At 42.8% G+C, this 12,256-nt stretch overlaps 1 protein-coding gene across 9 annotated transcripts in view; it reads right to left on the reverse strand.

Moving 5' to 3' along the window:
• The window catches only part of EYA3 (EYA transcriptional coactivator and phosphatase 3), a 97,702-nt gene that overhangs the window by 13,430 nt on the left and 72,016 nt on the right, over positions 1 to 12,256 (reverse strand). For all 9 annotated transcript variants that reach the window (XM_072980110.2, XM_020810533.3, XM_078380215.1 and 6 more), the window contains 4 exons: positions 11,956 to 12,095; positions 10,922 to 11,005; positions 9,859 to 9,948; positions 909 to 967 (listed from right to left, as the gene is read on the reverse strand). In XM_072980110.2, coding sequence (XP_072836211.1) covers positions 909 to 967; positions 9,859 to 9,948; positions 10,922 to 11,005; positions 11,956 to 12,095 — 373 coding nt within the window. The remainder of the gene's footprint in view (positions 1 to 908; positions 968 to 9,858; positions 9,949 to 10,921; positions 11,006 to 11,955; positions 12,096 to 12,256) is intronic.

Raw genomic sequence — 12,256 nt, forward strand, 5'->3', positions numbered from 1 at the left:
AGGATAGCTAGGTTTACTTCCTCCCTCCTGTCCTTTCACAAGCGAAAATGTTTTTATTCAAGTGGTCCTTTTGTTAGTGCACTAGCCTGTAATTGAAGTAACTGACAGAATGCTGGTTAATGCTGCTTTTAATTGCACTTGTAGCTTTTTTTTGTAGCTGTTGTGAGAAGGGCAGAAGGATTATATATATAATGGTTTACCAAAAGGTTTCTTTCAAAGACCCAAATCTTTCTGTGAAGCTATGTCTCCCTAACTGAAAGCTGTGCGGGCAATTGTGAAATCTGCACCACAAAGGAAGTCATGTCCCGCAGGTAGCAGAGTTGTGCAACTATTTGCACAATTAATTGCTCAATCAGTTGCACAATCTGGCACACTGCCTGGGTGTAACTCACTGCAAACTTTCACAAGAATAATTTTATGTTACACCTAGTGCAATAGGATTTCAGCCAAGGCTTGTTTTATTGGCCTTTTTTGAGGAAAAAATGTGATGTGTAAATGGAAATTAAAAATAAATCCAATTAGATCTAGTATTTTTTTAATTTTTATGCTGCCCACTCTACCCCAAAGGTCTCTGAAGAAACTCTTTATGTTTCTTCAACTCTAATAGCTTTGTACATTGTTACAAGAGACTTAGAAGCAGGACAGTCTAGCGTCCAGAGCATTGGACTGGAACTCAGGACTGGGTTCAAATTGTCTCTTGGCTGTGAAAACCCACTGGTGGAGAGCAGTGGTAAACCACACCCTTGAACATCTCATGTATCTGGAAAACTCCAGGGTCACTATAAGCTCAAAGAGACTTATGTAACAACACATTTGCTTTGTTTAGGTTTACTTCAAGAGCCTTTGAAAAATATATTGGATGAATTCAGAAACATCACCAGTTAGCCATAAAAATAACTATGTATCACCTTAAATCTTGTCCATTGTCATCCGATGCAACATCTTCTACATGAACTTGGTCACACTCCTGTAGTAAGGGAAAATGAAGCTCATGAAGCTGCCTTATATGACAGTACATTGTCCATTTCAGAGCTTGAAAAGTTACTTTTTTTGAACTGAACCCCTACCAAGCATTGATAGTGGCCATGTTGGTGGACTGGTCTACAGCTGCAGTCCAAATAATGATTGTTACATACAGCACTGATGTTACCTGTCTGTCATGGGTTTGGAGGGAAAGTTCCATCCTATGGGGAGTGGAAGGCAGGACATCAGGAGGAGGGGCTGTACTGTATATATATATGTGGAGCGTGTGTGGAGAAGTTTAGAAGAAGCAGCAGCTGGGAAGAAGAGGCTGGTGTGGGAGTCTGTGTGTCAGACAGGGTACTACTGTGTGTCAGTCAGTACCAACCTGATAGGTTCAGGTGTCTGTATGGTTAGCCAGAACTGATAGGTTCAGGGTCTGTGCTTCAAGTTAAGTGTTCTGTGTGAACCAAACTGTGTGTATGCATGATTGAGATTAAGCCACGTTACTGTATCTTATTCACTTGATCCTTTTATTTTTCCCTGTGTGTTATTTAATAAACCTTGTTCTTTTATTTGTTTAAAAATCCATCCCTGGTCTGTGTGACTTCTTATAGGGAATGGTTGGTGGCAGCTTAGTGAAACTGTGGCATATCCCAGTAGGTCTGGGTTTGTCACATTGATTGGTGTCCAGCGTGTGGGATACGACTGGTCCAGTTGTCCAGTGGTACAGCAAAGCCTTGGCAAGTGTGCCCAGAGCAAGGGGGGTCTAGTCAGGGACAATCTGAGAGCGCGTAGGTAATCTTCTAGGCTTACCTCACGGGGAGGTGCGCTAGTAGAAGAACGTGTAACCTCAGATTGGGGACTAGATTAGGGAGCTCTGAGGCAACCTGTTTTGGCGGGAAAAAAGCTGAAGCAAAACTGTGTAGTAGCAGTGATCTAGCCTGCCTGCTGAGAGGCCTAGCAGAGGGGGGTAGACTCTGGCTCGCAACTGTTGCAAGTTAGTGCTGAAGAACAGCAGCAATCTATAGAAAGCTGGTTCTGAGGCAAAAGAAAAAAAAAGTGGTCGCTTTATTTTGAGGCTTGACTTTTGAAAGCAGCCTGTTCTGGGGGGGGGGATTATGCCCTTGACTCGAAGCCAAATGGCAGAAATGGGTGAAGTGAAAGACCCCCAGGTTGACCAAGGTTCTGAGGATGAATTTGGCTCAGTGCAAGGTGACAGCACGGGAGAACAGAACCCAGAAAATTGCTCATAGCCCAACAGCATGAACTGAGGGTGAGGGAAATGGAGGAAAGATTAGAGAGAGAGAGAATGGGAAAAGAAGAAAGATTAGAGAGACAAAGAATGGAAATGGAGAGGGAGAGAGAGAAAATTGCTCTGGAAAAAGAAAGAATGGCGTTTGAGTTAAGAAAATTGGAACTGATGAACCAGAACAATAATAACAATAGGGATTCTGAGGGAGGCCAATTGTCTAAAGCTGACCTGAAGAAATTCCCTGTGTACCACAAGGGAGATTGTCCTGAGGTGTTCTTTTCCCTAGTGGAAAGAGCGTTTGTGGACTTCTCAGTAAGGGAAACTGAGAAGATGACCATCATGCGATCTTTAATCAGTGGCAGCCTTGCAGAAGTTTATGCAGAGATGCCAGAGGAACTGATGAAAGATTTTGCAGAGTTTAAAAAACTGGTGTTTGCCAGACATGGGATAAATGCGGAACAGCTGAGGCAAAGATTCAGGTCAATCACCAAGAAACCAGAGCAGACTTTTACCCAAGTGGGGGCCCAACTGGTGAGGCTGCTAGAGAAATGGCTATCTCAGGAGGGGACAGAGACCTTTCAGCAGCTCAAAGACTTGATAGCGCTGGAACAGTTCTATTCAGTCCTGCATGGGGAACTGAAATTCCAGGTGAGGGAAAGGAAACCGAAATCTGTGGCAGAAGCAGCCGAGATCACAGATTTTATTTATCAAATAAGAAAACCCTTAGGTGCTGAGTGGAAATCTGTAGATAAACCCAGAGAAACCTACAGCAAGTACTCTCAGGGATCAGGAAAAAGCCAGCAAGGGGGAGGGGCCCATGGTGAAGGGAAGCCCTCAGACATGAAACCAAGACCTCAGATTTTGGAGGGAAAACCAAAACAAGATGAGAAAGACTCAAAATATGGCAGAAAATGTTATTTCTGTCAGGGAAAGGGCCATCTAATCTCAGAGTGTGAGAAATTAAAGCAGCTAAAAGGAATTGTGCCTCAGGATTCGAGTGGAACCAAGCCAAAAGCTGTGTTCTGTGTCCAGAAAGAGCAAAGCTCCTTGTCACTGAGGGAGCCTGTTGCCATGGCTACTCAATCTGGAACAGTTACATCTGCTGATCAGGCTGAGGAAAATGGTCCTCTTGTGGAGGTCAAGCGCTGCTTGCTCGTGAGAACAGATTCTCAGTTGTTTGAAACAGCAGGGGTGGACGTAGGAATACTTGACCATCAGTATCAGGGGTTGAGGGACACTTGTTCCCAGGTGACCCTGTGCCATCCAGATATTATTCCTAGGGAATATGTAATCCCAAATGAGAGCATGAAGGTGGCAGGGATTGAGGGGCAGGTGATCTCACTGCCAGTAGCGGAGGTACCTGTGAACTTTCAAGGCTGGAGGGGAGTTTGGCGGCTAGCGATTTCATCGACTCTGCCAGCAGCCGTGCTCGTGGGAAATGACCTGGCTGAACATGTGAAACGGGTGCTAGTGATTACACGTTCACAAGCCACCACGGGGACAGTTCAGGGGGGTAATGATGAGCCAGAGACGGAAGCAGAGGGGAGTTCAGAGGCTGTGGTGGAAACCTTGACCACAGACAGCAGATTTGGCCAAGAGCAAAAGGCAGACGCCACTCTCCAAAAGTGTTTTGAACAGGTGACAGACGCCCAGCTAACACCTGAAACCCCAGTGAGATTTCGAGAGAAAAAGGGAATTTTATATAGGGAGACCCTGAGGAATATCTCAAAAGGGGGAGATGGGATCAGAAGTCAGCTAGTGGTACCTGAAAAGTATCGCCCCATGATCTTACAAAGGGGGCACTCTGACATGTTTGCTGCGCACTTAGGGGTGAACAAAACACAGCAGAGAATCACACAGAATTTTTACTGGCCTGAAATAGGGAAGCAGATCAAAGAATTCTGTAAACAATGTGATGTGTGTCAAAGGCAGGGGAATAGCCGCGACAGGACCAAAGCAAAGTTGTGCCCTTTGCCTGTGATTGACACTCCGTTCAAATGCATAGGGGTGGATATTGTGGGACCTTTGCCCAAGGCCACAAAGAGAGGGAACAGGTTCATTCTCACCATTGTGGACCATGCCACGAGGTACCCTGAAGCCATACCCTTGACTAACATTGAAACTAACACAGTGGCAGATGCCTTGGTGGGGTATATGTCCAGGATGGGATTTGCCTCAGAAATAATCACAGATTTGGGCACATCGTTCACATCGAAGCTCATGAAACGCTTATGGCAAATCTGTGGAATTAAGCACAAGGAAACCACTGCCTATCACCCTGAAAGTAATGGGTTAACTGAGAAGTTCAATGGGACTCTGATGCGCATGATTAGGGCTTACTTGGCAGAGAATCCAAACAATTGGGACCAGAAGCTGCAATCCCTTTTGTTTGCTTATCGATCAGTGCCACAAGCCAGTACCGGGTTCAGTCCGTTTGAACTCTTGTTTGGGAGAAGGGTGAAAGGGCCCCTTGATTTGATCAAACAAAATTGGGAGCAGATCACCCAGGATGACCCACAAGACGTTATGACATACATAGACACCTTGATGAATGACCTAAAGAGAAACCTAGAGCTAGCAGCAGAGACCCTGCAAGCTCAAAAGGTCAGAAAGAAAGCTTGGGATGACCAGGAAGGCAGGGAGAGGCGCTTTGACCCAGGGGAGGAAGTGCTTTGGCCTAGGTCTTGCAAAGAGAACAAACTGCAGCTGGGTAGCCCAGAAATAAAATACTTGGGTCACATAGTAGGGGGAGGAGTGATAAAACCCCTCGAGGCCAAGATAGACGCAGGTCGTGATTGGCCCAGACCCAACACCAAGAAAAAAGTCAAATCATTTCTTGGGTTGGTGGGCTACTACAGAAAGTTCATCCCGAGGTTTAGCGAGATTGCGGCTCCGCTGACCGATCTGACGAGGAAGAAGGCTGATGACCGCATCCCGTGGACCAGCGACTGTGAGGAGGCGTTCCGGAGGTTGAAGCAGGCGCTCATCAACTATCCAGTGCTGCGTGCTCCAGACTTCGACCGGGAGTTCATCATCTACACCGATGCGTCTAACAGCGGGGTAGGAGCAGTTCTTTGCCAGGAGGATGAGAATGGTGACCAGCATCCAGTGTCCTACCTGAGTAGGAAACTCCAGAAAGGTGAGAGACATTTGGCAACCGTGGAGAAGGAATGCCTGGCCATAGTCTACGCGATCCAGAAGGCCAAGCCTTACATCTGGGGAAGACATTTTATTCTGTGCACTGACCATTCACCACTGCAATGGTTAAAGACAATGAAAACCCACAATAGCAAACTTATGAGGTGGGCTTTAAATCTGCAAGACTATGACTTTGAAGTGAAGGTGGTCAGAGGGTCAGTGAACTGTGTTGCTGACGCCTTGTCAAGGAGACCTGAAGAATGAAGACGGCGAAAGAAACATGGACTATGTATATATTTTGATGACAAAAAGTCAAATGTGTCTGTTTATTAAACATGTTGGTTTGTATGAATAAAGGTAACTTGATGTATTGTTAATGGTAAATGTTTAAATGCCTAATGGAGTGTAAGTATAAGTAAGTATGGTATTGTATGTTATTATATGACTTTTGTATGTTTTGGGTCCAGGTTGTTTTTTGGTGAAAAGCACCTTAGCTTTCCCCCTACAAAACAACTTATAAAGAGGGGAGGTGTTACATACAGCACTGATGTTACCTGTCTGTCATGGGTTTGGAGGGAAAGTTCCATCCTATGGGGAGTGGAAGGCGGGACATCAGGAGGAGGGGCTGTACTGTATATATATATGTGGAGCGTGTGTGGAGAAGTTTAGAAGAAGCAGCAGCTGGGAAGAAGAGGCTGGTGTGGGAGTCTGTGTGTCAGACAGGGTACTACTGTGTGTCAGTCAGTACCAACCTGATAGGTTCAGGTGTCTGTATGGTTAGCCAGAACTGATAGGTTCAGGGTCTGTGCTTCAAGTTAAGTGTTCTGTGTGAACCAAACTGTGTGTATGCATGATTGAGATTAAGCCACGTTACTGTATCTTATTCACTTGATCCTTTTATTTTTCCCTGTGTGTTATTTAATAAACCTTGTTCTTTTATTTGTTTAAAAATCCATCCCTGGTCTGTGTGACTTCTTATAGGGAATGGTTGGTGGCAGCTTAGTGAAACTGTGGCATATCCCAGTAGGTCTGGGTTTGTCACAATGATTTTTCCAAGCTCTCCTCTGCTAAAGTTTAGTATTATCTACATTTCCTCTAAGTGGTTCTCCAAGACCTCAGGAAGAGAGCAGTACAGTGGTGCCCCGCATAGCGATGTTAATCCTTTCCGGATTAATCGTCGCTATGCAGAAACATCGCTAAACGGAACCGAAAAAACCATAGGAACGCATTAAACTTCTTTTAATGTGTTCCTATGGCTCCCAAACTCACCGTTGAGCGAAGTTCCTCCATAGCGCTGCCATTTTCGCGCCTTCGGTAAGCGACGGCAGGGCGTGAAACACTTGCGGCGGCCATTTTAGGCACCCGGCGGCCATTTTGGAACCACTGATCAGCTGTTTAAAAAGCATCGCAATGCGATCGCATTAGCGATCTAAAAAATTAGATCGCTATACGGATTCGTTGTTAAACGGTGCACTCGTTATGTGAGGCACCACTGTATTTCATGCCAGTTCTGCACGATCCTTCTACACTGGAGATGCCAGGGACTGAAACTGGGATTTTCTGCACATAAAGCATGCGTCATCACTAAGCTATGATTCATCCCCAAAGAAAATGCCTAATAGATACAATTCTGCCTTTGGTGATTCAAGCGTCATTAAAGTTTCATTCTCACTAAGAAGGTTAGCAAAAATGTTTTGCATCCAGTATTTTTTCAGTACACTTGCACCTCTCAACTATGTTCTTGGGACATTCACAAAACTTAGAATAGACCTTAATGCCATACAGAAAAACATGGAAACATTTCATTAGGTATCCCCATAATCAAATAGCAAAATTCCCATTTATGACTGTCATCATCAGAGGCCAAAACCATCCAGATGATCCGACTAATCCTTGTACAGATAGCTGTACTTTTATTATCTTACTAAATGACAGGATAGTTATGGTAGTCTATGCAGCATAAACAACAGTATTATGGCACATTTCTTTCTTCGTTTTTTACAGCTAACATATTTCATTTAGCATAAATTTTGGCAGATTGTGAGATACAATGTACAAAAGCTCACACCAAATAAGACCTGGTTGTCTTTTAAGGCTCCATAAGATAGAAGTATGAACTATTATTTCCTAAATTACATGTAAAAATTATTCACATCCAAAAAAAACAATGGCTGAAATCCAGGAGTAAGTCCCAACTAGAGTAGGCCATTGAAATGGTGTGGGGTTGACATGTTAACAGCTATGTAAATTTCACTGATTCAATAGCCTATTCTAGTTGTAGCTTGCTATGAGTTTTATCCGATATGTAATCACTAATGACATTACAGTCACAGAGGTACCATTAATTAGCTACTGGATTCAAAGCACGAAGAGAAGTTCTTCAGGGTTAAATGACCTCCTTTTCTATTTACCTATACCCTACCATCTGGAGTCATATGAAAAAGAATGGGTAAATATGATATGGTAGAAGGTACAGTTTACAAGTCCCATCATCTTAACCAGTGGCCATACTAGTTGGGTCTGACAGGAACTGAAATTCAACAATATCTGGAAGTCTTCATGAACTCCACTCTTGCAAAGAAGCTGCTATTGATCTGTATTAGTGATCTACAATGGTAACAATCTTGTAAAGGAAGGTCTTTACAAGAATGCTGTAAACCTGTGGTCCATGGACCCCCTGAGGGCTGCAATGTCCTTACAGGGGATCCGGGAAGGCTTGAAGAAATGTTATGATCTTATGCATTAAAATAGAAAGAAAGAATGAATGAAAGCAGGAAAGAAAAGGAAATATAGAAGAAAATCTTAATTTCCCCTGCTTGTTTCTGTACAACTTGGCTTTTCTAACCTGCTGCCTCCATAAAAACAAACAAAAGTAAAAATCGGTTATGAAAACAACGGTTTGATAGCAAATAACGTTGATATTTCTGCACACAGTAAGAATATGCAAGCAAATGACACTGAGTGGCAGAGAGATGGCACGTGACATTTCTTGCTACTGCGCAGACAGACAGAAGCTGCAGGAAGAGTCGGAGTGAGTCAGTGTCAGTGTGAGTGAGTGCAAAGTGCTGCTGTGTTAGGATGGACTTCCTGATCATATTTTTTCTTCGATTTCTCCTGATCAAACCATTTGGTTATTGTTAGGTAAAGTGACTTTTTGATATTATCACAGAGAATTTTGTAACAATACATTTTGGCTGAGCCTCAAAATGGATGGATGGCTGAATTTGAAATGTAAAAGACCTGATGATGTTGATGAGGGTGCATCCTGTTCAAAGCAAAATTAATCTTCTTCCAGTCATCTTAAAAAATGTCACTGTTACAGCAAGGAATATCTGTCGATTGGATTCAAATATACAGGTCTGGAAGGCAAGCGACTACCACTGTGTGTGATGTATTACAAGATATTGTCCAACGAGACCATGAAACCATCAAAATTGTGAAGATATTTCATTTTTAATCATAAAGAACATGCCACAAAGAGGATTGATTTTTTTCAAAAGTAAGGAGCATGAACTTCGGGAAAGTAAGAAAATGGTTAAAAAAAAAGACTGCAACTGTTGTAACAAAGATAGTGCAGTGAGGGCCTCATTTAAAGTTTCTCAACTAATAGCAAATACCAGAAAACCACACACAACAGCTGAAGAACTTATATTACTTGCTGCAAAAATCATGGTCTGTGCATTGATTCACAAGAAAGCTGCCAAAGATCTTTCCTTAATACCTTTCTCAAATGACACAGTTAAGAAGTGAATCAATGGTTTGTCAGCCAATACGAAGAAATAACTACAGTGGTGCCCCGTATAGCGAGGTTAATCCGTTCCGGATTAACCTTCGCTATACGAAAACATCGCTGTGCGGGTAAGCAAAGCCTATTGGAACGCATTAAACTTAGTTTAATGCGTTCCAATAAGCGTGGAAACTTACCCCTCCAGCGATGTTTTCGCTCCGGCGGCCATTTTGGAGCCGCCGATCAGCTGTTCGGCGGCTCCAAAATGGCCGCCGGAGGCCCCAATCGTCGCAAAGCGAGTGCGGCGATTGGGGCTGATCCGTATAGCGATCCCCAAAAAGGGATCGCTATACGGATTCTTCGTTAAACGGTGCGCTCGTTAAGCGAGGCACCACTGTATTAGAAAGAATTTGCATGTCCCCCTACTTTGCATTGCAACTGAACGAAAGCACAAGCATAACGAGCAAAGCAGCCTTACTGTGCTACATTAGCTATATAATCTTGAGTTAAGACTTAGTGGTCTGTGGCAACAAATGACATTTAAAGGGTGTCCATGGTAAAGAATAGGTTCAAAACCCCTGCTCTTAAGTCATTAAACAGTCCATGTTGGCTACTCTGCATAGTTAGGTCTGAAATCTGCTTTTGTTTCCAGTGCTATTTTAATTCTGGTTGAAGTCACAACTTCCCTTCAGGGTCTGCTTTGTTCTTGATTCAACAGACCTTACTTCAGTATTTCACCATAACAACTAAGCATCTGAGTTTTAAAAAGAATACATACCTCTAAGTCATTAAAAAATAAGTGTGTATCAGCAACTTCAAAAATCATTTCTTCCATAGTCAAACCAGAGCCAATCACTAGAGTAGGATCCTGAAAGTCAAAAAGAGAACAGAAAGCCATTGTTTTTGGTGTTAGGTATGGTTTAAAAGGGTCAGAATTCAAAGCTTCCTCTAAGCTGTACCGACATTCAAACAAAGGTACTTTGGCTTCAATTACATACCCACTCATCTACAAGGAATCTGCAGCGGACATAAAAAACTGAAAGATATGGAGTACTTGCTGGGGATAGACTGGCCTTGGGCAAGCTGCACAGTTTCAGGGCGCCCCCACAAGAAGGGAATGAAAACTACTTCTGAACATTCGGTACCTAGAAAACCTTAAAAGGGTCTCCATATGTCAGAACTGACTGAATGGTGCACAATTATTAATTAATTAATGCTTTGCATTAATAACACATGTACATAATGCAAAGTAAAGCTAGCATATGATACATCTTTAATCAACGTGGCTTACTGGGGGACATGTAAGGAGCCTCCCTGAAGAATGTGAGGACTGTGATCCCTCTCATACATCTTGAGGGCAATAACAAAACCTATCAGTTGTTTCTTCCACTCTAGAAGCACCATTGCGTTGCTTCTGACATGAATAAAGAAGAGTGTGGTTTACATCTGATTAGAAATGCATGGAACTGCACTGTGAAATGCTATTTCTGGCAATGCTCTCAAGGCAGTTCATTATGGATCGTGATAGTTCAGGATCTGCTAGATACCACAGAAAAAGGAGGTGTCAAACAGCCATTGGTCCCAGTTGAAATGATGGAAGGGCACTTGCTGTTTATAATATCTGACATGGAACAGGCACTCACAGAGAAAGTTCTAGTTGGGAAGCAATTTGGCTCATGGAAGGAACCTTCCTATTTCCCTTGTACCTCTGAGCATTGTCAGTTTAGCATACCATTATAGCTGCGCCCTTTTACACAAGTTTCCATCTGAATTTATACACCAGGACAAAGATTTAAAAATTGACAAATTCTGCAGTAAAAAGAAAAAATAACTCCCAGTACCTTCCCATATTTCTGGGCATAGGATCCAGTGAGAAGAGAATGAAATATGATGATGGTTTCATCCAAGTCCCACAAAAACACTCTCTGAGGAAGAATTCACAACAGAAGTTAATTTTGGTGGCAGGTGGTTTCCTCCTTGCCCCCTATAAATTAAAAAAAGCCTTCTCATTTTAAAAATAACAAGATACCTCTAATAAGGCTATCTTTATAAGAGTCTTAAATTTAGCTAAGGATGGATCTGTGTCTACTTTAAGAGCAGGATGATTATCATACTGACACCATACCTTACAGCATTTTTTCGTTCTTAGAAGATACAGTCAAGGAAACTAGTGGTTCCCAACCTTGGGTTTCCAGGTGTTCTTGGACCAAAAGTCTCAAAATCCTTTACCACTAGCTGAGCTGGCCAGGATTTCTGGGGCTTATAGTCCAAGGTTGGAAACCACCAGTCTTAACAATGACTGTACTGCTGAAATGTGCCCAGGCCTCAGAACTCACTCCAGGCACAAAGAACAGGTATGTGCAGCATCAGTTCCCTGACTCATGGACAATATGACAGTATGAGGCCTCTGAATTTGATGTCCCTCCTATATAAGTAGCTAGAGCTGACCTTTTGCCATTGCTTGGTAACAGAATACCTTTAAGTGGAAGGTTTCTTTCACCTTTATATATGACTTTAAAATCTTCCAATTTAGTCCTCCAATTCAAAGGTTATGATTTACAGAGGTCCACTCTCTACGATGGTGGTACCACCAGGGCCAAAACTTGGTCTGTATGTCCATGGCTCCATTTAGCAGAATAAACAGGAGGAGCCTACAATGCAGCAAGGCTGGCTGCTCACATTTATAAGCCAGTGAAATAGAGTGTGTTCCTACTTAAAGAAGGCGAGTGCTAGAAGAATGCGGAATTCCACTGTGTCCAGATATGATAATTGCTTAACTGTATCTGTGTCTACCATTACACTGCCCTTTACAGGGTTTTTTAGCTTTTTTAAAAACAGTGTGAGAGAAGAAACATAAGAATACTTGAACACCAACTTCAAGTTCATTATCTTGTGGTGAAGATGAGTCTGATTTCCTCTTGCCTCTATTCTTCCCAGTCATGTTTTTCCTGGTTTGTTCATCTGCATCTTTGCTTGCTGTTGCTCTTGGCAAGGATGGGCTTGCAGATGGGTCCCCTAGAAGAAAGGACAGGAAGGTTTCCTCTGTATGTGATGCATCTAATGTTCCTTTCAGGTTCAGGTCATTAAGAGGGATAGAGTAATTATTCCTGTATTCTGTAATTTATAAAAATCTTTTACTCTTTTTCAGCAGAAACTCTATGGATTTTACCTTTGTT

Source organism: Pogona vitticeps, chromosome 9 (genome assembly GCF_051106095.1).
Source record: "Pogona vitticeps strain Pit_001003342236 chromosome 9, PviZW2.1, whole genome shotgun sequence".
NCBI lineage: Eukaryota > Metazoa > Chordata > Lepidosauria > Squamata > Agamidae > Pogona > Pogona vitticeps.